Source organism: Scomber japonicus, chromosome 20 (assembly GCF_027409825.1).
Source record: "Scomber japonicus isolate fScoJap1 chromosome 20, fScoJap1.pri, whole genome shotgun sequence".
In the NCBI taxonomy this organism is placed as follows: domain Eukaryota; kingdom Metazoa; phylum Chordata; class Actinopteri; order Scombriformes; family Scombridae; genus Scomber; species Scomber japonicus.
Window position 1 is genome coordinate 10,121,326 of NC_070597.1, and position 26,674 is coordinate 10,147,999.

The 26,674-nt window shown below is 39.2% G+C and overlaps 1 protein-coding gene across 1 annotated transcript in view; it reads right to left on the reverse strand.

Annotated features, from left to right (window-relative positions):
* Positions 1 to 5,644: 5,644 nt before the first annotated feature.
* Positions 5,645 to 26,674, reverse strand: part of LOC128381092 (PH and SEC7 domain-containing protein 1-like) — a 54,130-nt gene continuing 33,100 nt past the window's right edge. The window contains exons 11-17 of the mRNA XM_053341044.1: positions 20,589 to 20,632; positions 13,860 to 14,053; positions 11,874 to 11,944; positions 10,229 to 10,386; positions 7,633 to 7,777; positions 6,144 to 6,287; positions 5,645 to 5,917 (exon numbers count right to left, since the gene is read on the reverse strand). Of these exons, the coding sequence (XP_053197019.1) occupies positions 5,645 to 5,917; positions 6,144 to 6,287; positions 7,633 to 7,777; positions 10,229 to 10,386; positions 11,874 to 11,944; positions 13,860 to 14,053; positions 20,589 to 20,632 (1,029 nt within the window). The remainder of the gene's footprint in view (positions 5,918 to 6,143; positions 6,288 to 7,632; positions 7,778 to 10,228; positions 10,387 to 11,873; positions 11,945 to 13,859; positions 14,054 to 20,588; positions 20,633 to 26,674) is intronic.

The following is a 26,674-nucleotide window of genomic DNA, read 5'->3' on the forward strand; positions in this document are numbered from 1 at the left end:
CATTGAGAATGGACTTTACCTTGACGTCAGAGACATTTTTTGTCCAGTTGTTAAACTTCTGAAATGAAAAATATTTACACATTCATAGATTCTGAGTTCTTTAGTGATGAAACAGGAAGGGATGTAGTATTAACGCTTTCAAAGAGATTATTTCACTTTTTGTGTAAAAAACATTTTTTTCATCAAATGTATATTAAGTAATTTAGTATTAAAAAGTATATTAAGTATGAAGTATGATATATATATATAGTTATTCATTACTGTCTTACTCTTTGTCTTCTATTACTAATATTGTTTTTGATGTGTATGTTGTAACTATTCAATACATATAATAAGTTCTGCAATTCTGCCTTTTAATTTATTGTCATTTGTTTTCTGTCATTTATTATCATATTTTATTGTCATTTTTTCTTGACTATAGTTGATTCATTTCGCTTGAAGGATCAATAAAGTATATCTACTAATCTATCAGTATTAGTAGTTATTTTTCATAGCAGAGAATTTTTACGTTTTAAAATATCTTTCAGGATTTTAAAGCGTTTATAGTGAACATGGTAATATCACAATATAAAAACGCTTTATTAGAAGTAAATATCTTGCATTCAAAAGTTAATATTATAATGTAAAAATGTATTCAAAGTTTGCCTGTCAAAGTGTCTAAAAATATCTCGAAACAGCAGAATAATAATAATAATGGACTTGATAAATAAAGGAACTGAAAAAGGATCTCCACAGCAGAATGGCTCCTGTTAGATGTTACTGGATCATTATTAATTAAACAACAATGCATAAGCAGTATTTTAATGTTGTAGCTGGTTGAGGTGGAGCCAGTTTTAACTATTTCATACACTGTTATGACATTTCATTTACTGTACATTTATGTATTATGTGCAAAATAAACAGCTTTCACATAAATGCAACAGTTTAATAATCCAATGAATGTCTGTAATGTATTGAGGTGGGAGGAGTGTTAAACTGAATAAACTTTAATAAAAGAGTAAATTCACTTTCTTTACATTCAACACAATGATGTTCGGACACAGTTAACCTTTCAAAACACTTTTTATTTTATATCTTCTATGCCTCCCGAAATGAGAGGCTCACAAACAACATTTCCTTGGTGAGTTTTAACAAGGCAGTGACACATGTAGCTCACTGGTATGTATAGCATAAAATGAACATTGCCTTACCTGCACCAGTCTAAAAAACACTGAGATGGATCAGATCAGACCTCTCTACATGTAAAAAGATTTGTGTGAGCTGGCTCGAGTCTCTAAAACACAACGGCATACAACAGCATTAAATATAGCCATTTCCTTCATTCACATTGATAAGAAATAAAAATAAAAAAAAGACCATGAGCTCAAAGACAGGAACAAAAAATGTTGACCTACCTTATATACTGTATTAACCCTTCTTTTTTTAATGCTCTAACCATAATATAAATGAAAGCAGGCCGTAATATCTCATGCTTTATTTACACGTCACATTCAGAGATGAGGCTGTGATGGGCAGAAAATGAAAAACAAGTACAAGTGCACGTTTAAATGACAGCTCGCCCCAAACGGCTGCAGGCATGCTGCACTGCTGCTGCTTTAACAGAGGTGTGGTGCCGCTGTGAGCGCCGCACACCATGGGTGACTTTCACTCGAAGCATCACAGAGAGCATCACCAGGGGAACGAGCCATTTCCATGCTAACCAGTGCCATGGAGATCCTGCAGCTGCTCTTTGATGTAACTGAGCGGTGACAACACATGATGAGGAGAGAGGAGGTGGGGAGGAGACAGAGAGGAAGAGAGGAGAGAGAGGGAGCCTTGGAGACTTTATCAAGGTGGAGGCTCTAAAGAGTTGCCTTGCTTTTCACACTATACATCCACCCACACTGCAGAGAGTTTGCTCCTGGAATATACACATAATACGCAGTACGATTACAGTCAAGTGTTGGTTTGATTTTGTCACATGATCTTATTTCAGTTTATCATCATTCGAGCTGGGTAAAAATCAAATGATCCACTCTCCATTCTTAACCTTTACATACTGTTTATATGCTGACCCTTCACAATATCCCTTCATAATTAGACTCTATATCATATTTCTGAACCAAAAATCAAATTTAACCTCATCAGTTATTAATAAATGAATAATATATCCTTAAGAAAGCTTTAAGAAAGCAGAGGTATTGTATTATTTATGTTTGTTTATGGAGAAAAAAAACAACATTCACAATCACACCAGGAAAACATGACAGACATGATGATTTCAATGAATATGAAAAACATTTTTGATTTGCGATTTTTTGGATTTTTCAATAAATACAGGTTCAGATTAACCCAGATCACTCTCTATGGATAAATATGTGTATCAGCTGCACAAAAATAAAGAAAATGTTTAAATAATTTTCACTTTGGGGGAAAGTCGTAAGATTTCAGTTTAAAATGAACGTGTTTTTTTTACTGCTCTCGAATCTAAAAAATGGGTTAAATTTGATCTCAACAATATGGATCAATCTTCTCTTCGCATCTGTGACTTAGTTTTAATGATCTTGGAAAATCCAGTTGACAAAGACAATTAAGTGCTCATAATCAGGTTATTTTCCACTAAAAAGGAACATGAGAGTTCCCAGGAGAGATGTGCTTTCACATTTATGCCATATCAATATTTATCTGATGTAACTGAATCTCTTCAAAATAAATCAAATTGGCGGTTTCTGATTTAATTCTTGTTGGTCTCTGTAGATCATGAATGGCACTCAACATGAGGCTGGCTGCTCTTTGACAGCTTGGTCAGACGCTCTCAGTAAATACACAGCTATAATGTCAGCTGGTACGTAAGTGATAAAAAGATACAGGATGTCAAATATGGCAACATTGTGCAAATGGAGTAAACACAGTGTAAGTCATAAATAAAGTGAGGTGAAAATGTATTAAAATGAACTGCTGATTGATTTTGGTCCAGGAAATAGTGAAAAACTGCATCATTTGTCTGACAAAGAGTCCAAAACCAACAGATGCTCAGTTTTACTATCATACATGACAAAGAAAAAAGGGGAAATACTGATAATTGAGATTGATTGATTAATTGATTAATCAACTACTCATTTCAGCTCTAACACTGCAGTATGTGATGCTTAAGCCTGAATATTTGATCATCTCATGCTCTTGAAACAGTAAAAAATCCAATCTGCACATTTTGGAGTTAACAACAGGGAAGCAGCTGGATGAAAGCTGCTAATGTGACATCAGACATCATGAAACTGGCTGGATCATCCTCTGCAGCCATTTGAAACAAGCTCCCGTGAACAGCAGAGCGCAGTTGTCGCATGCACGCGAGCATGTCTGACATTCACAACAATGCACGCACACAGACACACACGCGCGCACACACACACATACACACACACAGACTTGACATCCATAGTTAATACAAACAGGTCCTGTCTCATGGCCCTGCAGTACCCACTTTCAAGTGAAATGTGAGATGCCATGCATATTCACTGCAGGGTGCAGCAGGTGTGATTATGGCTGAAAGAACACTAAGTGGATGTTGACAGCTCTCCCTGCTGGTTGGACACTGGCACTGCAGCTGCTCAAGGTGTCATTTTAAAAGCCTGAGTAGAAAATGGCTATACATCAATAATGCTATGAGGTGTATATGGCTACCAAAAATCATATGTTACAAACATTATATGCTTCTGTATTTAGACCAGTCCTCTTCGAGTTTCTTTAACACATTGTCTTCCCTTTTTTTCTTTTTTTCTTTTTTCTTTTTTACATTCCACACCTTTGTCATGCATCTCCGACAACAGTACCCTGATCCCATTAAAATCATGCTATTAGGTCATAATGAACCATGCGTTGTCTTTGGAATACTTCCCATCTAATCCTGACATGAATGAGCTTCTTTTTTTTTTCACCACCGCTTGGCATAATCCTCACAAACACCCTTTGATCACTTACTAATCTTTGATAGGTACATAGGCTTTACTATAATACTCATATTGTGCTGAATTATTACCACCATGTAAAAAAAACCAAAAAAAACCGACAACGACAAATACAACAAAGCAACACATGATTATCATGTAGCGCTTTTGGGACTCACAAGAAGAATATGTCAACTTTGTGTGACTGTGTACCTAATAATGCATCTTCACAACAGTGTGTTGAATATATTGTAAATATACTGTCATATATCCTACAATATAAGCAGGTGGTGCGTTATATATACACAACATATCCTGGATGTTTACAAAGAGTATGGATAACATATTTCCTTTTACATTTTCAATATATTTCATCATACACTTGACGTACACAGGAGGAATAGGTTCAACATCAACAAACAACTGTAAAATACTGTAAAAATATTGAAAAAACAAGAACATTCAGGGTCTGCCTGGTGAGTGTTAAAATAGGGCTTATAAATGAGAGGCTGTAAGTACAGACAGAGATTACACACGTTGGGATATGGCACTGGCATGAAGAAAAAGGACTAAATGACCTCAGAGAGCAACTTTGCTTCTCTCAGTCTTGCCCTCAAAATAGTAAAAAGGCCTAAAAGAAGCTGTGCTGGATGCAGGCATGCGGATCACTGAAGAAAACAACATTTCGGCCAAATAGTAGAAAGAGAACAGAAGCACACCACGGGACAGAAGCCAAAGCAACTGGAGTGAGAGATCACCTGTTCCTGTACAGGGAAAAAGATCTCTCCTGGTGATGAGATGCAGTTATGTTGCTGCATATTAGGAGTATTGTGAACTTCTACTTGTTGCCTCTAACTGGCCATCAGCGACTAGCGAAAAGAGGAGAGTCAAGCTGCAGCGTCTCCTGCCTTCACACAGCACGTGTTGTACACTGCAGCCACACCCTCAACACTTCTTTATTATGTCTTGTGCACTGTACGCAGATTCATCTTGATACCACTTTCAGTGAAATACGCACAGGAGCAAAAAGCCGTAATGTCTGACTCCTGTATGGAATGTGAACACACCGTGGCGATGTGGCAACAAAAGGAGCTGGAATGTAATGGCTCCATAAGACCTGGTGATGTTGTACAAGTCCAGTCACTATTACAGCACTTTAAATCAGAGTGGTGGTAGCAATTCAACTGAAATCAAACCATCAGTTGTCTAAAATGTGATGTTTAAATGTGTAAACATGTTTGGTCCCGAGTGACAGGTCAAGAAAAAAGGTGGGAGAACTTGGCCAGAGAGGTGCCTTAAAAGAATAAAAGGGGGAGAAAAGGAAAGGATGCTGGATGGGTGCCTTGTTCAATCTATAAGCACCTCTTTATCTCACTACACAGTTCAGTCTGCTGCCGCACCAGCGTACATTCTCAAAGACACCTCGTCTCTGCAGATCTGTGACCCCCCAACCGATCCTCCCACCTCCTGCACCAACATCCTTGCTGGTTTTGCCCAGCCACTTTGCCAGTCACAGGATCTGCACCTCCTCTATTGATGAGAAGATTGGGGTGCCGGGTAGGGCGTCATGGTTGGGGGAGGGTGTGGGGAAGACCCTCACTCCTGCTCCCCCTTCAAGCAGAGCTCCAAACCCTTCTGGATCTGAAATAAAAACCTATGCAGGGAGACAGCCTGCCGCTGGCAGTGCAACGCCGTGCCGCTCCCGGCGCCCCCGCCCCGTCTCACTTCTTGACGGCCTGTCGGTAGCTGTGTCTCTGGCCTTCCTGTCGAGGTTTGCTGCTGCAGGCGCTGGCTTTGCTGCTGTTTCCTCCGTCTCTGGTGCTGCTGGCCTGACTGATCTGGCTGGCCTGGCTGCTGTCCTGCAGCGTGGGGCTGGAGTGAGCCCTCTGTAGCCCGTTGTCTTCCAGCAGCTGGGACTCGAACACAGAAAGGTCCTCCTCACCGCTCCGGATTTTAGCCCGCAGCAGCATGGCATAAGTCCCGTACCGCGTTTTCTATAAAAGAGAGAGAGAGTGTGTGTGTGTGTGTGTGTGTGTGTGTGTGTGTGTGTGTGTGTGTGTGTGTGTGTGTGTGTGTATGTGTGTGTGTGTGTGTGTGTGTGTGTAAGACAGAGGCAGACAGACAGAAGAAGAAATGTTGAACTTGACAATCCAGAGAGCTGCAGTACTGTAATAAAGATTTAACGCTTCACTGCTTTTCCCATTTATTTCCATCCCTCACCTCAAACTCCAGATACTCGTCACGCTGGCGGTACTCTTCCAGCTCGCGGCCTTTGACCTTGCGGTCAGGAGGGTAAGAGCGTAGCTCAGCCAGTTCAGTGGAGAGGGTTCTGAATCGAGATTCGTGGGATCTGACCTGCTCCTCCTAAAAGAGTCAAGACAAACATCATGAGGGCCAGACAAAGGAAACAATAAAAACCTGCTTTAATTGACTTTTTGTAATTGCCACACTGCCTCTAACACCCACCTGCACACCTGAACCAATCCCCTGATAAAATCTCCAGTACCAGCCACTTTCCTTTAGTTCTCTATTGTGCATTAAGCCTTATCAGCCTTCCTGTCGCCTGTTTCTGCCTCCTTCTAATGAACATTTGCCTTTTTTCTGCGTTGCCTCTTATGTTCTGTTTGCACTGGACTGACAAACCACTTGGATTATGGACACAGTATATTTAGTTTGAAATTCTCTTTCCCGTCTCTGAGTCGTGTGTTTGAGTCCATTACTAACAACACTGAGACTTCATACAATATTGATGTTGTAGAATAATGTTTCCTATGTACTTCTGTAGCTAGCACTGAATTTTTATTTTGGTTTCGGTTGTATTGAATACACTGTGGTATGTTGTCTACTGATACTGACATTTTCACGTTATAATAAAAAACATTCATGTCATACTGACATTTTGGGCAAGTGTATAAGTCTGATCAAACAGCCCTTTACAAACTTCTACTTTCAACAGAGGTTATAATGTCAGTGATTTCCTGAAGACACACTGTACTGTGAGTTTTTTCCAGTATTTCATCCACCCCATTTATATCAGTGAGGGTTATGAATGAGGTTAGAAACATCTTGCAGTATTTCATAATACAGTTCAACAGCACCACAAGCCTCCGAAATAACCTCAAGGTTGAATCAACACATCTCTGACACAGTTTCAATAAAAACTAAAACTATCCTTATATTATAATCCATCATTTTTAGCTTTGTGTGGCTAAAACCTGGTAACTAATTGTACTTTACTCATTAACTCTGTGATAATAAAATAAAAAAAAATCTCATTATAATCTTTTTTTTTTCTTGTTTAACTTATGGTGGCAGCTACATTGTGCTGAAGTTATGATTCATCACTGATTGCTGTTGGGCTATTAACTGATATAATTCATTTAATTTGTGTCGTGTGCTGAACAAAACAAAGTGTTCACCCAAAATGCAGCTCCAACATTTCACAACAGATCGAAATGAGGAATGAAATGCCTGAGCGCTAGTGATGTATTTCATTGGTGTTAAGTGGAGTGTTTATTCATGAAAATTTAATTTGAATAACTCCACTATGTTATGAAAAATGATGTGTAAACACATTTTGGAAATGGCTCTGGAGTACAGATCGTTTTTATTTTTGAAAGATTTGCATTCGTTTTCTTTAATGAATTTCACAGGAAGCTAGGGTCAGACTAATCTCAGGCCAAAAAAAATATCTGTAACGTTAAAATACCTCGGACAGTTTCGACATCGTCCCCGGCAACAGCGGTCGACTGAACTTCTTCTGTGAGCCGATTGCTGCTGGGAAAGGAGGAGCGGAGAACATGGCAGCCACAGTGTTGATCCGTGTGATCCATGACTGCATCTGCTCTGCGTTCCTGTGATGGATAATACATGCCCACACATGCATAAGCAATACGCAGATACATTACAAATAAACCCCAAAACACACAGAGAAGCTGCAAACACACACACACACACATACACATTCCCCATCAACTCCCCTCCATGGTTCTGTATGCAACATCAGCACATGCAACATCAAAGGGATAATTATCAGAGAATGCAGCCTTGCTGTTGACAAAGAAATTATTTGGGAGCCAATTAATGCATGAGAGGAAAGGGTCTGTTTTACACTAACGGAGCCATTAGGGACCCATGAGAAATATCAGATTGAATCAGACAGCCTTGCTTTAAATCCCCAGGGAAAGCTGAAGAGAAAGAGAGAGAGAAAGAGATCGAGAGGCAAAGAGGAAAAGCAAAGAAAGAGGAGAGAGAGGGAGAGACAGAGAGAGGGGTACAGTATCTGGGACAAATGCAAGCTGCAACTGGAGCACAGAGCCTGTCCTCCTGGGGGCTGAAACATGTGGCCACTCATGTGCCACTTCCTGGATACTGCTAACACACACATATGCACCTTTACCTTGCTCTCAACGTACACCACATACATTCTGCTCAACATGTTTATGTGTCATTGATCTGTGAGTGCTCAGCATGTGTTTTGCACACTGTGGGCACATGTGCACAGCTGGCTCCACATGCTTAGCGTTAGCTGAGGCTGGATGCTCTGCTGTGATTAAGCAGCCATGGCTACATGACGCCAAAAGTGTGCGAACACCCGAACATCACAGCTGCATGTGATTGTTAAACATCTTCTTCTAAAACTATGAGCATTTATCTGCAGCTGCTACTCTTCTGCAAACACTTTCCACCAGATTTTGGATCCTGGCCGCAGGGATTTGCTCCCATTCAGCCACAAAAGCATAAGCGAGGTCCAAAACTGATGTAGAGTGATAAGACAATTGCTGTTCCAGTTCATCCCAAAGGTGTTGGATGGGGTTAAGGTCAGGGCTCTCTGCAGGCAAAGTTCTTACACAGCAAATTGGGGAGACCATTTCTTTGCAGCAGGATATTTGGGTATCGCTCTATCTTGTTTCAACCTATAGATTGTATTTAAAGCCAATTTGAAGCCCAGAGTTGCTGTTGATGTTTGGAGCCATTATTTCCATTTGGAGCCAGGAACCTCCAGATAAGTAGTGCAAGGTGTTGCCTTTTTTGCTTCGGAAACTTTAGCTGAATTGTGCTAACAGAGCAGGTATCATAATCAACATCATGAAATTAAATTTAGTGAAATACTGCAGTAATAGTTTGACTCAGTGCGACTCCCCGAGCCAGTGAGGAAACTGTCAATCATAGCTGTCAATCAACGTCCTTAGGGCAGACACCAAAGCTACTAAAACTCTTCAAATCTTATTAAAGGAGCAATAATTTCCTAAATGACACCAACACATTTATTAGAGGGTCTAAATCTGGAGATCGAGACTATAATGACTCATTGAAAAAAATTATTCACTTAGTATTTGTACAGAGTTGATGCTTTTTGAATGGGAGTCTACTGGAGCCGGCATTGGCCATTAATGGCACTTTAAGGTAGAAGTGGTGGAAGCACACTATTGTATAAAATACCAGTCTATCCTTTAATATTTCCTGAAAAGAAGGGTTCAAATTGTTTCAACTGTGTCTTAAAACAACAGGCTGGTGCCCATATAAACACTGGAAGAGGTTTTGCTGGCTGTAATCTTCCTGTTCAGACTGACCATTAAAGGCCATTTCAGTGTACGTGTTGGGGGCCAAAATCCACATGCCTTGTTTTGTGTAAAGTTTATCTTTGTGTAAGTTTATCTTAAGATAAAATGAAGCATAGGCAGTCAAAGTTAGCCAAATGGAGTTACTATCTTGTATTTTTAGTATAATTGTCCCTCTCTGTGCAGCTCAGCGTGGAAAACACTGTAATTTTGAACTAAAATGGCGATAACATCAGAAGATCCACACTTGATATGACTAACTCAGACTGCTGAAGTCTCACATTAACTTTATATAAACATATTCCATTTTTGCACTTACAAGGACTGTAGATTTTGTGCCTGATCTCTTACACTGAAATCACTGTAGGAAAGGATATTTTAAAGGTCAAGACGAATGATTCAAGTGAGCAAACCTATTTTAGTGTTTATATGGGCAGCTTAATATTGATTTAAGACCCACCTGAAAAGTAAAATCTGTCCTTTAATTAGAAACAAGAGGCCTACAGTGGATACGTACAGGTGCGTCCACATACCTTTGGCCATATAATATAGTTTGGAAACAGACTACAGGTCAGAGAAACTAACAAGGCTCAAGCATTGAACTTGAAAAGTCAAGCTCAGACCAGTGTTGAGGTCTCTGCTGGTGTGTGATTGAGGTTTTGTACATTCTGCAGAGGTCTGTACTCTCTCTATATGTCACTTTGGTTCAGTGAGCAGCATAAAAATGGGCAGATTGGGACTCACGGTGCCTGGAAGAGATACACCCTCCAGTCAGCGGTTCGCAGGTAGAAGACGTTGGGTCTCTTGCTGTAGTCTGAAGCTTTCATGGCCAGAGAGTGGTGGATGGACACGGCATTCTTCAGGTCGTCATCAGATAGCTGCTTATCAGGCCTGTATTCTCCCTGGCATGACAGTTATAAAATAGGAGATGAATGTTATGATTAACACCTACAGGATATTAACACTTGAAGTGAAAGTTGGTGAGCTGAGAAGTGGCGAGAGGGGAAAGAGCTGCAACATTAGTACAGAAACTATTAAAAACTACTGATAATTTTAGCACAGGAGGAGAAAGTGGAGGGTGAGTTCTTTTATCCATTAATTTGAAAGGCTTAAATGCAATAAAAACTACTTATTTTCATTTGAAAACAGATGAGTCTGATCTGCTTGACGAGCTGCATTAGAGCTGCGTATCGTTTCAGCTTTTTTGATGCAGGTGCCAAAATGATACCTGAATTTTGATACTGCTCCCAAAATGTACGCTCTACTTTGAGATAAATAAACATGTTGAGATGTCTATAATCAATATCTTTATACTAAAAATGGATCTCAGGTGTTGCTAAGAGAGCCAAACTCACACAATTATCATCTGTATCTGATGCTCCAGTAAACGTTTTAGCATTTTTTTTAGTTTCTGTCCTGAAGCTTCACTCTTTTGCTTCAATCTCATTGTTATCATAGCATTCAATTTGCTGTACTCTTGCTGTAGAGCTTTTTCTCTCTAAAAAAAAAAAATCTGCACGCTGTGGTCGAAAATGACACTATGAGCACAGAGAGTGAATCAAAAACAGTGAAGCTGCAGCCAGACGGCTTAACAATGAGCTGAAACCTCACAAAAATCTGAGAGGAGCTGCAGAGTCACTGATAAGTCTCTGTAAATCCATCACTTCATCACAAACTGTCTTTTCATACATTGTATTAAAAAAATGTTGATTATGGCTGCTTTAAATGTTGACTAAACACAAACCGCCTAAATGTAGCAAACATTCACTGCCAACTTTAAATATTTAAAGGTTTGATATGAAATGTTTCAGACACACGTCGGTCTGTACCCGAAAATGTTTTGAGGTCCAATGCACAGGCCTAAAGAGAACAAATCTACAGTCTGTCTAAAAGCTCCTCCTTGAGTGGATGCTGTATTTTTGTCTCCGTTCAGGAGGAGGCTGGGGCAACAGAGCTCTGTTATGTTGGCAGTCTGCCCCCACCCCCCTCCATCAAAGCCAGAACCATCACTCCTTATGGCTCCTCTGCACAGTGCCAGAGCCTCACTGGTTGGCCTGGATATTGTATCATAACACTTTTTAAGACATGTAAACAGGAAAAGAGTCGACAGTATGAAGTTGTATATTTGTTCCTGATATTTCATTAAAATAAAGTATTATGGGGGATTAAGTGCAGGCAGGTAACATTATAGTACTTTTTTTTTTCCAAGAGATATCCGGAGATAAAAATCCACCTTCTGTGAGCGTGAAATAAAACCAGAATGTTTATGGAGATATACTCACCTGTTATTCAAAAGGTTGAATAATGAATATCAAGCAGTAGCTGTTACAAATGGCTTCTAACAGAGCTTGGTGAGTATACTCGGTAGTAATGTGAGTGAGTGACTTACTTTTTGCAGATAGAGAATAAATCCTTTCAGGATGGCGTAGAAGGTCTTCCATCCTCTCTTTCCTCTTGGTGCTGTTATGAGAAGAAGAAATATTAACATTACGCCGGTAGTCGTGAAAATATGCACAGCACACTATATGATGCTCTGAGCTGTACAGTGTTTTAAAAAGTGTAATTTTGCTCAAAAAGTATAAAAATAGATACTGAAGACTTATAAAGTGGACCATCCCCCAAATTAAGGATAAAAAACAATATAACATAACATTGGAAAAGATAAAGGACATCTACTGTATTAATACAAAGGAAATGAAGGAAAATACAGCATACATACAATAAACAGAGCATTGTAGCACCATATCATACTTTTGTTAAACATTGATTTTAATTTATAGTGTCTGCTATGGAATATGATAAACAGCCATTTCACTGTTTTACTATATTGTAAAGTACAAGGCCACTATAGTCTGCAAAAATGTGTCTTAAATCCTGTTCCACTTAATTTAATCAAACTTTATTGTGCATTAAACCGCTTCACTAAGTCAAGGAGGAACAGCAAAGGTTGACTTGGAGATATAGATCACACCATAAGCTTAGATCAGTCTATTACTAAGTTGATGCTCTATTTTCCTTTTAACACAATGCTTCACTATGTACCACTTGTTTTTGTCATGGCTCCTAAAAGCCTTGTATGCACTACAAAACTATCTTTTTGCACCTAAAAAATATATATAAAGTGAAAAATATACAGTGTGTTCCTGTTTTCTAGCATTAAAGAGAGAATAATAGCAAAAATAACCTTAGCAGAGACCACCTATAATACACAATCCAAAACATACAAACTGTAAACCATTGTATGAACATAAATAATGTCCATAAAAGATTCCTGCATCTCTTTATTTAATGTATATAATAGTACTATTGTCTTGATACTACGTAAATAACAGACAGTATTATAGAGGATGTGTGATCAAAAGCTCCTGTACAGCTACTAAATGGACCTTGAGGTGGTAATAGTTTTGCCATTTGCTGTTTCCAACACAGGTTTACTTTAAGATGTTTTAATTCCACATTAAATTTAATACTTTTTTCAAGGTCACACTGATTACAAAAAAACAGAAAACCAAAAGGGACGATAAGACCTTCACTTATTGAACTTTATATCATATTTTTGTCAGTATTTCCCAGCTGCATGTAACAATAATTCTTAGTGAAATAATGAATCAATGAACGTGATCTGGACCTGGACCGATTAAAATGTAAAAATGTTTTTGCTAAAATTGACACGCTGAGCTTCCTAACTACTGTAGCTAGCAGGTCTGATGGTGCTGACTGAACACAAAAAGTGATTAAACAGCCTTTTTTTTTTGGCACAATCCAATGTTGCACCAGTCTTTTTTTGCAGTTTATTGATGTACTATGTCTCTCGAAAGGCCGCAAACACATACTAAAGACAGTTAATGCTAATGTTACTGTCCACAGGAGCAAGAAAACATATTTAAGACATTTGTATTTAGGATTTAAGACATTTTAACACCTTTGTAGGTCACACCAAGAAAGTGCTATATAAAAAATCATTTTCTCTGCTTTTCCTTCCTCTTTGAGGCCATGAAAACATAAAACATGGATTTCTCATTGACCCTAAATTTGATGATTTACAGACTTAATTTGTTCAAGATTTAAAAAAAAAAAAAAACATGTTCAGAGACTCATTCTGTTCGTGTACAAGATCTATAGCAACTATAACGCAATCTGATGGTCTTTTTGTGCATTACATACCTCATACAAGTGGTAAAGATTGCCAAAAAAGTTTGAGTCAAATAGATTTTGTGATTTTTGACCAGATATCATGACACAAAGTGACCTCTACCAGCAGACCTACAAAGGGTTAAAGGACCTGAGTTCAGTGTTTTTTAAAAGACTTTAAGTCATCCAACTTCAAGACTGAACTCAAGATGGAAAAATGTGACTCAGAGTGTCTGAAGCGTACTTCTCTTGCCGTCCGAGTCAGCATGGACTTTGCGGACCAGGAACCCGTTCTTATACAGCAGCATCCCGGAGGGCTCGGCCTCTTCCGACAGGGGCTTCTCACTGCTGCCCTCCCGCTTCATCGATCTGGAGGCGGTGGAGTCACACAGGCTGTCCCCGAGCTCCGAAAAGGACTTCCGCAGCTCTTCCTCGTCGCTATGGAGACAAAAAAAAAAAGAAAAAAAGAAAAGAGAAAACAGATACCATGGTGATCAACACTTATGTGTCATGTCTCATTAGCAACGTGAATAAACACATCATCATTCATCCTGTCCATTCGCCTCACACTCTGTGCTCGTTACACAAGGATGGGGGGTCCAGAGATTTCACACACACACACACACACACACACACACACACACACACACACACACACACACACACACACACACACACACACACACTCGCTGCAGAACTTATTTCATGCAGCACACATGAGTAATATCTCTGTCCACTGCTTGTGTCTTGGCAGAGCTTTTGTTGCAGAAGACGTTTACAAAGTACTGTGTATCTGGAGGGAAACCTGAGTGAATGAAGCTGTCTTCAAAGCTTTAATTCTCTCTCTCTCTCTCTCTCTCTCTCTCTCTCTCTCTCTCTCTCTCTCTCTCTCTCTCTCTCTCTCTCTCTCTCTCTCTCTCTCTCTCTCTCTCTCTCTCTCTCTCTCTCTCTCTCTCTCTCTCTCCCTCTCCCTCTCTCTCTCCCTCTCTCCCTCTCTCTCTCCCTCTCTCCTTCCCTCTCTCCTTCCCTCTCTCTCTCTCCCTCCCTCCCTCACTCCCTCTCTCCTGAGAAACAGTCCACTCTCCTTGATCAAAAAGAACGACAGCAAAAAGAGTGACACCATCTATCTTGTTCTCCAGCTTGGAGGTGAAAAACAGGGGCATCTTTACCCAGGAGGGTGAGAGAAGGAGGTGGGGCAGCTACTTTCAAAAGATGCATCACTGTTACTCTTCTTCCTCCTCTTGATGCTCACAAGAAGAAGAAGAAGAAGAAGTAGAAGTGGGAAATAATACTCCTCCTTGCAAAAAAAAAAAAAAAAAAGGTCTTGCAGGCGTATCAAAAGAGGGAGAGAGAGAGTAGAAGCTGCTTCATTCAGTTTCCAATTAAAATCTCAAATTAGCAGCGACAAGGATGAATGGTGCTAAAATACCTTAAATAACAGAAAATATCAGCCAGAGACTTTTAAGCCAACATGAAGGAAAAGTCTCAGAAAAAAATACCAGGCCCATTCAGGGCCTGGTGCTGAGACTTTTTTGTCATAGGTAAAGATTTTGTTATAAATTACTTTTGTACCATAGTTCTTTTAAATTTGGTTATCAGAATATTCTTGCTACCCTAATTTTTTTTTCTTATTATTATAATTCTGGAAACTTTATAGGGATGTACAGCTGAACTAAATTGTACTCTAATCACTTGTTACTTTATTTTCATCTTTTTTAATGGAGTAGTTTGATGTCTTAGCTCTTTAAATATGTATTTCCTTTCTATTTCACTGTATTATTTTCTATATTTCTGATCCTTTAATGCTCTGAAGTTGTGGACTAGACAGCATCGGAGTAATAATCTCTGGTGAGGGAAGTAATGTAAATTATTAGGGAAGTGCTTTTATGTTTTTTTCTTGATATTTATACTTTATTATAAACCTCTTACATGAACCACTGCAGATAAATGCTTCTTTGTATGTTACTTATAGACATTATGCTAAAGATTTACTCTTAAACTTAAAGCTTTAATTACAATTTGGAACTTTTTTTCCCACATCTAGATTAGCCAATCTTTACATTCAGTTTTTGCCTCCATATGAAGTGATTTAGATACATGTTTGGCTTGTTTATGGCTCATATTTCTCATTCTCATCAATCATCAATCATCTTTAGTGAGCATAATCTTACCATAACTAACAGGAATCTTGTCCAAACATTGATATTATAATAAACCAAAGTTATTCTATAAATCTAATAAAAACCTGATGTTTAAAACTGAATCACCGGCATGTGTCAGGCTATAATTGTGTTTACCAGACTGCTTCTTTATTAGAGGAAGTTTCCAGGTGAGCAGTCACGGTTGGTGGAGGCTTGTGAAGTTTTTCCGTGATGGGTGCAAATCGCTCGTTAAGAGACCGGCCTCGAGGAGCCATCTTTTGTTAATGAGGAATCTGATGAGTGCTGGCTGACTCGCTTTATGTCTCGCTAACTGCTCTCAGGTGAACTCTGAACTGTGTGTCTGTGTCTGTGTGTGTGTGTGTGTGTGCATTTCCTGGAAAACTGGAAGACGAGTATATTGTTGTTTAGATGAGAAAATCTAGTTGCTTTGTATTTATTGCTCCTTCCTCATTTGTATTTATCTTGTTTTCTAGCTGATTTTTCTATATTCAGTGCATTTTATTGGCATTTTTAATATTTTATGTCTCTCTATCCATATTCCTTAGTCTTTATGTTCAAGTATAGCTGTAAAAACATCATTTTTATTACTATATATGCATGAAAGTACATTATTTTTCTATTTTCAGTGTCTTTTATCACCATTTTTAACATTTTATCTTTATTATATGTTAATCTATCCATATTCCTTACTCTTTATGTTCAAGTATAGCTGTAAAAACATAATTTTTCTTACTATAAATGTATGAAAGTATATTATAAACAGTGTAAGTAAAAGAGAATAGAGATTTTTCCCCCTTTTTTTTACAGATTGACAACGCTTATAATACAGATTGCTACAGCAGTGATAATCCCATTCAATGTAATGTGTCCCTTCTTTTGGTGTTGTTTTAACGGGATTTGTCACATTAGCACATGATAGATGCTTCAGGCTACAACGTTAAGTGTCTCTCGCATCGGCCCCGCTGAGGTAACGTGGTAATTCCACTTGTTACCTCACCAAGCGGCACCCATGCAAAAAAGTTCATCCCGAAAATAGAAAAATGGCTTGATGCTGCTGAAACCCCCCCGAGACCCCGCTATGAGTAACCAACAGTACATAACAGCAGTTAACCCCATGCAGGAGCCGGAGAGAGAGAGAACGAGAGGCAGAGACGGAGCCAATGAGCGTGTAGCCTGTTGCCTGGTAACTGCTGGCCTGCCTGAATCCCTTTCTACACAGAGAGACAAAGTCGAGAGGAGGGATGGAGAGAGAGAGAGGGGGGGGGGTGGATGGAGGAAAGTGAGGAGACAGAGATGGAGGGGTGGTGGTGATGGAGGAGGATGAGGAGGAGGAGGAGGAAGAGGAGGAAGGGGAGGGGGGGTAGAGAGGAGGAAAAAAAGACAAAGCTCATCCTTCTCAGATGGCAGAATGTTATCAACAATAATATGAGAGAGAAAGGAAAGGACGAAGGAGGAGGGGAAGAGGAGATGAGAAAAGGATGAAAGAGGAGAGCGGAGGAAACAGGAAAGAAGGAAAAGAGCAGGAAAATAAAGAAGGAAAGAAAAAAGAAAAGAAAGGAAAAGAAAGGACAAGATAGGCAAAGAAAAGAGGATGAGAAAGGAAAGGAAAGTAAAGGAAAGGAAAGGAAAGGAAAGGAAAGGAAAGGAAAGGAAAGGAAAGGAAAGGAAAGGAAGGAGAAATTATAAGAGAGAGAGAGGAAAGGAAAGAAAACAAAGGTCAGAAAATCACAAGAAAGAGGAGAGGAAAATACAGGAAAATGGGAAGAAAGGAAAATAAGTAAAGATGAGAAATGAAAGGAAAGCAGAAAGGAGAGCAGAAATAGATAGAGAGTATAAGAGATTAGAAGAGAGGAAAGGAAAGGAAAGGAAATGACCACAAAGTAAAGGAGAGCAAAAATAGAAAGTATAAGGGAGGAGAACAGGAAATTAAAGGACAGGAAATGAAATGAAATGAAAAAAGAATGGAAAAGGAAAAGAAAGGAGAATAAAAATGATTGAAAGTAAAAGAAAATAAAGGGACATGAAAGGATTGGGAGGGAAAAGAAAAGGAAAGGATAAGAAAAAAGAAGAAGAGGAAAAGAAGGGAAAGCAAATAAGAAGAAATAAAGTGAAGGAGGAATACAGTAAAGGAAAGAGTATTACAAGAAATAAAAGAAAAAGAGAATAATTATTATGATTACAGGAAAGAAAAATAAAAGAAGTGAAATGAGAGAAAAGAGGTGAGGAGACAGAAAAGAAAGAAAGAAAAGAAAAGAGAAAGGAAGGGAAAAAAGAGGTAAGTCGAGAAAGAAAAGGAAAGTGAAAAAGAAGATTACAAGGAAGAGAAGAGATGGAATAAACTGGAACAGGGAGAAAAGAGAAGAAAGAAAACAAACAAAAGAAAATAAACAATGAAAGAAAAGTAAAAGACAGGAAAAGAGAAGAAAGGGAAGGAACTTTTACACTTTCATGCCAACTTTTAAGGCATGCTAAACTTTTTCTTTTACATTCTCAGATTTTATTGATCAATTATTAACTAATCGATCATTTGAGAAAATAATTGACAGAATAATTTATTTTTATTAAAACTACAAGTGACATAAAAACGTAATCTTTTAGACTGTTGGTTGGAAGATGTTAATAATCAGGCTCAGTCAGACACAGTTTTAGGACAATTTAACCTCTAAATTATTTATCTATTAAAATATTGGTAATGATAATATATATATATTTAAATATTTAATCATTGCAATCCATTACCTTTATTTAATATATAAAGTTATAATGTAAGATCATGTCAAACCTTTCTTACACACACACACACACACACACACACACACACACACACACACACACACACACACACACACACACCACTCTCCTCCTGCAGGTGAGAGGTGAGAGCAGCAGCAGATAATGGTAAAACGAGATGATTAGAGCCATTGAGGGAGGAAGGGGGGAAAAAAAGAGGGATTAGCTGAATAAAAGGAATATCAGAGCAGATGGGTTTCGTCTGCCCTTCTCCCTCGCTCATCCCTCCTTCTCCCAAGATCTTCATATCCTTTCATGAGATTATTTCTTCTTCCATTTTCACCCTGTTTCTACCCTGAAAGCTCTATCTCCGACTTGTTGCGTCTCTCTCTCTCTCTCTCTCTCTCCCTTTCGATGCCCACCACCTCTCTCCCTCTGCTCTCCACCCCCGCTCCTGAATGAGGAAGCATGTGTGTGTGTGTGTGTGTGTGTACTGTATATGAGAACATGTGGGTGCATCCAAATGCACTGTGTTTCTCTGTGGGGGTGTGAAATAACATCCATCGCCATGTTTTGAGTTGTGTTGCGCAAAAAAAAAAAAAAAAAAAACCTCAACAAAAAAACATGCACCTACACAAACACCTGTAATGAGATATATACATACTTCATATTTCACATATACAAAATTTATATTCATATAATCAGAGCGAGCGAGCGGTTTGTTTTAGAGTCTGAACATCACACCTCTATCCACAGGCTAGGGTTTCTTTTTTTTTTAAGCTTCAATCTGTGAGTAAATTAGCAAATCAATGCTGAGGAGGACTATATATAGAATAAAGCAGAGCAGAATATAAACTGTGATTGAAAACAAGCTTTTTTTAAAATAAAATATGCATTAGGAGAAATAAAAGTAGCATTTACAGCATCAGGAGTGAAGTTTATCCGTCATGAAAAGTGATGGCAAAAGTGACACTGTGCTCTGGAGAAGGACTTCAAAGCAAGAACCACAAGACAGAATCTAGTCTCCTTCATTTCAATGAACTCGGGCCGGTGGATAAAATATTAAAATGCGAACATGTGCGACTCGCTGCCCAAAAAAACCCCCAGACCTGAACCTGCTGTGGGCTTGACTCTCTATAATCTGTAATTCATTTTTATTACGGAGGTATAGGATTCTCCTGCTCTTCCTGCGTCGGCTCAAAGTGTTTACAGGGTCTAAAAATGACATCTTTTTTATTCCCCCCCGTGTGGCCCTCTCATGCGGTGGCAGTGTTTAAATAGCTGTCTATATGTCAGTGGAGATGTTTGAACTGGATTGCCTGCCTCTCTGTGGATCTCCTCCTCGATGTGCTCCTCTGACCACTTTTTATTCAGCTGCTTCGGGAGCGCTGCTGCCGCTATTTTTGGAAATGTAGTGGGAGGCTGTGGTCACACCTTTGTACAGGATGCAGGTAAAGAGCCATTTAAACAGAGTTGCCTCTCTCTCTCTCCCTCTCTCTCTCTCTTAGTCATTCTCTTTTTCTTGCTTTTCATACTCACATGTACCTATCATGTTCACATACACGCATACAATTATACATCCATATAGTTACACGTACAGTATGTCCATCTGTTAGTGTGTGTGTGTGTGTGTGTGTGTGTGTGTGTGTGTGTTTGCTGCTGAGAGAGAACACAGGGAGGAAAGAGCAATGCGGTAGCTATGGAGTCGTATCCATGGTGCCGTAACTATGGCAACAAAGCTTGGAAAGCTAGTGACTTAATTGGCATCTCTGAGGCACTCTGAAACTGTGATCCAGAATAGCAACCCTTGACACACTAATGTTGCCTTCACATGCCAGACAACACTTGCGTCATTAATGAGGATGCTTACGAGTTAATCAATATCCCTTATTGTTTCCTGTCCTTCAGGACAATGTGTGTGGGGGTGTGTGTGTGTCCATGCAGAGTGATTGCGTTTGAGATAATCACAGACAAAGAATAGGACAGAAGAAGAGTCACAAATAAGGGGAAAATGAAAAAAATAAGAGTTTAAGGTGAATAAAATCAACCTTAATTCAATATATTATTATAATATTACTCACATTGTCCATTGAAGCTTCTGATTCTTGATTGAGTTGTAGAGAGCCTGCAGAAGGACAACAGAAAAACAACATCTTTGAGATTAAATATGACAAACAATAGCACACAAGTTCAGCTGTGTTCAATAGCAGATGTGATCAGGTTTAACAGGGCAGGCAGGTGTAGCGTGGTGTAGTTTCCTGTGTGAAAGCTGCACAGTAAGCAAGACGGTTTCATTCAATAAATCATACTCAGAGAAAAGTCATTCTTTTTTCTTCACGCCGCTCAAGATGCCCTTTGCCTGAGCTTATTTTTTTTTTTTTTTGACCAAACAATCCATCAATCATCTAATCAGTCAACTGGCAGTGTTTTAGTTACAACGCCAAATTAGCCAGTCAGACACCATATGAAACATACAGTGATCTGATTTTTGTTTGTAGGTCTCTCATTGTACAGATGAGGTGAATGAATGTTTGAATCTGGTATGTAAATGTGTCATCAAGTAGCTTAATGAAATGTATCAAAATGAATTTAAAGTATCAAAACAGACACGATAATAAAAGATAATGAATAAACTAAGGAGCGTGCAGTTGTGGCATCTCTTGTCTTTATCACACATGGTTCAATTAACCAATTGACCAATTAGCCAATTAAGCAATTAACTAATTAATTATGGAAGGTAATTGGCTGCTATCAGTCTCAGTCAATCACCGACGGCCAAAATATGCTCCACAAAACAGCTCCGACAATGGTGGAAAACATCAATTGCTGTTTCCAAAAGTGCAATGAGCATCCTCAAATAACTTCTTATGTCCCAAACAACAGTTCACAACCCAAAAATACTAATTTTATGATCATAGAAGACTCAAGAAACCAGTGAAAAGACTCAAGAAACTAGTAAATATGAACATTCAAGAAGCTGGAAAGAGAGAATTTTAGTATTTTCCCCTCATAAAATGAAAATAGTTGCAGATTTAGCAGCTCTACTAACAAACCCTAGTTCAATCAGTCCACATGGGTCACCACCAAGTTAGCTATATCTCTACAGAAGTGTTCAATATATCTTCAACTATGCTTATTCTAATTTCTACAGACTTTATTTGGGTTATGTTTTTGTTTTTTCTGACTTCCCTCTCACGTCTTTATACCACTTTTCATCCTTTTTTGGGTCACTGTTTCCACTCTCAGGGCGAAAAAAACACTCTTATCACTATCATCACAATCAAACTGATGGAAAAAAAGAAATGAGAAAGGAATAAAAACACAGCAGTGATACTAAAAAGGATTTTAATGAGGGAGCTGCGTCTCCGCTGCGAAAGGCTTAAGAGACACGGCGCATTTGGCTTCAACTTGCTCAAAATCTGTAGTGACAGTCGAGACCTTTAGACACTTCTCATTCAACAGCCCCTGGTGACATTAGCCTGTGCCAGTTGAATGTGATATAGCCACTCGGTTTCACAGCTGATCTGCGGCGGAGGAGCAGAGACGGGAAGGGGGAGGGAGGACAGCATGAAGCCATCAGACTACAGTGGTTAAGACACAGATGGAGGCTGTGGATGCTGCTGATAGACAGCTGTGACAGCAGAGGTGATGGAGAGGACACTTGCAGGCAGTTCATCACCACCTCGTTCACCTCCTCTGTATTCCTCGTAGACCGATACTATACAGTCACTATAACCTCGAGAGAGAGAGAGAGAGAGAGAGAGAGAGAGAGAGAGAGAGAGAGAGAGAGAGAGAGAGAGAGAGAGAGAGAGAGAGAGAGAGAGAGAGAGAGAGGGCGGGGGAAAGCTCATACTCGGCTAAAATCGATACTTTTCCATTACATTCGTTTGATTAAAGAACTCCTGCTAATGCTCCTCACTTGAATTCTGCTGTTTTAGGCTTCCAACCTATTATGAATATCATTGTGTTGCATTGTGGCTTGTAGTTGAATTAAATTGGATTTATAATGAGTTTGAATCGGTGTGCCTAATCAGGTTCATTTCCAGAGTTTTCTTTGAAACTCGGCCTAATCAGGAATACTCATGCATTTTAATGAGCAGCCAGCGTAGACCATTACAGATTTAGTTCTGGTTTGACTGCTTTCTACTGTACAAAAAAAAAAAAATCTTTCAGCATTCACACTATGTTTCAAACTCAATGTGCTCATACATTTTAATAATAACGAAAGACAGAAACACAGCTGAGCTCTCCGGGATGCCGGAGTTGGCCAGTTTCAAAAGTAGAAGACAAACTGCTTCTGTAGCACAAATCTGGTCTACATCAAATATTAACAGTGAATGTGTTTGCTGTAAAAGTGCACTGATCCGCCACAACAGCCACAGATTCTGCCTACACTGCATGCAAATGTGGAAAACTTCAGAATTTTCCAAATAAATGGGTAGTAAAACAAAAATAAGAATATAACCAGAAATGGTGATAATCAAGGACACGGTATATGTCGTATATATAGATTACTAGAATGTAAGTAAAATATACACAGGAAGTAACACTGTAGGGCTGCAATGGATTATTGTTGTCTAGATAGATGGATGCATGATTTGGGAGATGAAATATGCCCAAAAGTGACATTATCAACAGATCAACAGTCCAAAACCCAAAAATACTCAGTTTATATCACATAAAAGCAGCATATTTAGAAAATGTCACTTGTGTTTAAAAAAAGGATAATTTAACTATTATTAAAGTACTTGCAAACCGTTTATTCTGTTGATTAATTAATCAACTAATCATTGTAAGTCATTGTTAGTTAGTAATAATGATGGTTTTAAGTTGGTTTTAGTGGTTTAAGTGCTTTTTAATTGTCATATTTTCATATTTTTTCATTTTCATATTTTTTTCATTTGCATACATCATATTTTTATAAGTGCTCAAGATTACACTGTATGAAACTTACAAGAAAGAAGGTAAATAACAACAACTGTGTAGGATGCAACGTGTGACGGTCAACCCTGTCAGCGTTAACATCAGACAACATTATGTTTGTACTTTCTAAAACTGTCACAAATCACTGTTAAATGAAGTTTTATAAGGTGATAACTGTGTTTAAGGTCTGCTTAGGTTTAAGTAAAGATCATGGTTTGGGTTAAAATGATCACATGTGGTGTTGGGTATGACATACTCCAATGAAAATGCGTGTTCCTCCTGAACCACAGTGACTCTATGCATAAACAAGCTCTCCCACAGAAAGGAAACCTCCCAAAGTTTCTTGTGAAAGTGCCCGAAAAGCTCGAGGTGATACAGAAACAGAGCTGAGATGACATGTTGAGGCGTCTCTGGTGATAATTAAATTATTACATTGAAATGATTTCTAAACAAGGTACAGCTAAACCACATCTCCACGTTTACGAAGGGGTGTGATGTACTGAGGCAAGGAAGGGAGAGTTGGCCAACTAGCAGACGCTGATGTCCTAGCAGGATTAATGAAGTCCTTTGTCGTCATGGTTACGATAAAAAACACAAGCTGTGTATCCACTTATTGATAAGTCTGCCATGTATCCCCTCTACCTCCAAATCTGTCCATATATTATCGTATATACATGACATCTGAACCACACCACTGCTCCAGGTCACAATTACTACAGCTACTAGATGGCATCTGTCACTCAAACATGACTCTATGTCGGTTTTTGGGCGACTGACATCATGACATGGAAACGTAACTCAACATAAGAACTCGACCTGATCATCCAACCAGTTTCCCTCCAAATCCTGCATAAAATATACACGTTTTAGTGATTGGATGTGTTCGACTGATAGCAAACGTAACCATATCTTCAACAACCAACTAGCCAATATCTCCAATGGTCAGTTAGCACAGATTTCCAGCTCAGAGGAAAAATAGACTTTTCCTATTTTTGTATCACACTGAAATGACATCTAATAAATGTACAGCAGCACATTTAAACACTTACAAAATATAAAACTTAAAAAAAAAAAACTTAACTGATGTTTTCCCCCAACTTTAGTTTCAATTAATGTATAATTGTGCCTAAACCAACAGTAAGTGAAACCCTCTTACTGTTAAGCATGAGGGAACACGCAGTACCAACAACGGGGGAACTCTGTGGATTTTAAGGTAGAAGACTGAAGAGGAAGTTAAGAAAATTAAAAGGAGACGGCGTATCAATCAGTCTCATTCAGTCTCATTCAGTCTTGAGGCTCATCGAGACAGGTAAGTGAAACCTTTGCATTTGAGAAAATATATCTCCCTCTTACTGTAAATCATGAGGGAACACGCAGTACCAACAGTGGGGAAACTCTGTGGATTTTAAGGTAGAAAACTAAAGAGGAAGTTAAGTAAATAAAAAAATAAAAAAGGGTAAAAGGAGATGGAGTATAAATCAGCATCATTCGGTCTTGAGGCTCATCGAGACGAGGATGGATGTTTGTCACCTTCACCCACTTGCTTCATCAACGTCACCAAGTGCCAGCAAATGAGAGCCATTAGCCTTGAGTGCTGGCTTTACACAATATGCTCTGTTGAGCTGCGCTGTGTGACCAATCGGGCCTGGCAGTGAACCAATCTGTTCATCAACCGCTCCACACTCCAGTTGTGAACGTATACAAACTGACAGGGTGGTAAATCAAACAATTAAGAGTGTAACTTCATAATTTGCAATTAGGGTTTGGCGTGTATTAAACATTACAACATTTCTAGACAGTGAAAGCCTCACAGGGCCATCTGCCAAGTCTGGTTTTGAATGATAAACCATTATCTAATATTGTGTTGGGTATGATATGATTTGTTATGATGTGCGTAAAGGGTTTGGAGATTGGTTTTGATGATCAAACTGACAAGCTGAAGCATTTTTGTGATGATAAATGCATATTAGAGACTTATAAAAGTAGAAATATATCAGGAAATAGCTGACACTTTTCAGTACCTTCCTCCTTTTTATGGCCTGTGGGTGATTCTGTCCATCCTGAGCCTTGCCCAGCAGGTCTGGGAACACAAGGGGTTTGAGGGAACGTGAGCGTGGGGTTCTGGGATAGCGGAACGGGTCCATCATCCGGAAGTCTCGTCCGTAGCGCACAGTGCAAAGAGAGCGTGAGCGTAGGCGACCTGCCGAGTGCAGGCTGTTAACACCAATCATAGTCGGAGAGCAAGGTGAACAGATCGCACAGAACGTCGGATCTTATCTGCCAAAACGATTCAGTCTGTATTATATTTATAGTCCTGCAGAGATTTTTTTAAAGAGTTCATCCAAAGAGATAAAAAAAGTGTGACTTGAGGTTGGTTTGATCTGGATGCTGTCCAGTAGATGTGCCAACAGACAGATGGAAATGAATTCGGCTGTTACAGAAACCAGCTGGCAATCAGTAGAAATCGCGGAGGGAGGCAGAACATCATCAGGCTGCTGTCAGTCAGTCAGCAGCTATCAGCAGGCATCAAACCCCAACAGTCTCGTTCCTGAATGTCTTGATCAACGCCCACGAGGCAACACCAGGGTGTCCACCTGAGGCTGAATTATTGATAAGTCAGCCATGTATTATAAATGCACAGAAGTGACTCCTTTGCTGGACGTCTTCTATGCAAAGACTTCTTCTTCTTCTTCTTCTTCTGCTGATGAAAATCGCTCACAACGAACGCAATAAATCCGTCACTCTCTCAGCTTGTCTATTGAAGTTTATTAAGAAATAAACAGCAGGCTGATGCATGAAACTGTAACTTCTCCAGAGGCAGATAAACACACACACACACACACACACACACACACACACCCTCTCTACACGCTTTTAACAGGAAACAAGCCTCTGCCAGATTACCTGAAGGTGACACCTGTCCACCTGCCACCTTTTTAGCGAAAAACCAGTGACAACACTACAGTGATGAATCCTCAAACATTCACTCACAGGTACACATTCACACACACAGAGGGAAGCAAGCTGACACTCACACAGATGGTATGAAACACTGGCAGAGGTATTAACGGACAGCCCGGATGAAACAGCTGGGTGCAAAATGCGGAAACAAAGAGGTAAAAAATAACACACACACACGCACACACACACACACGGGCGTACAATAAGCTCTTTATGCTTATATGAACACACACACACAGACACACAACAGAGGAAGATACAGAGGGGTGGGAGGGACGGACGG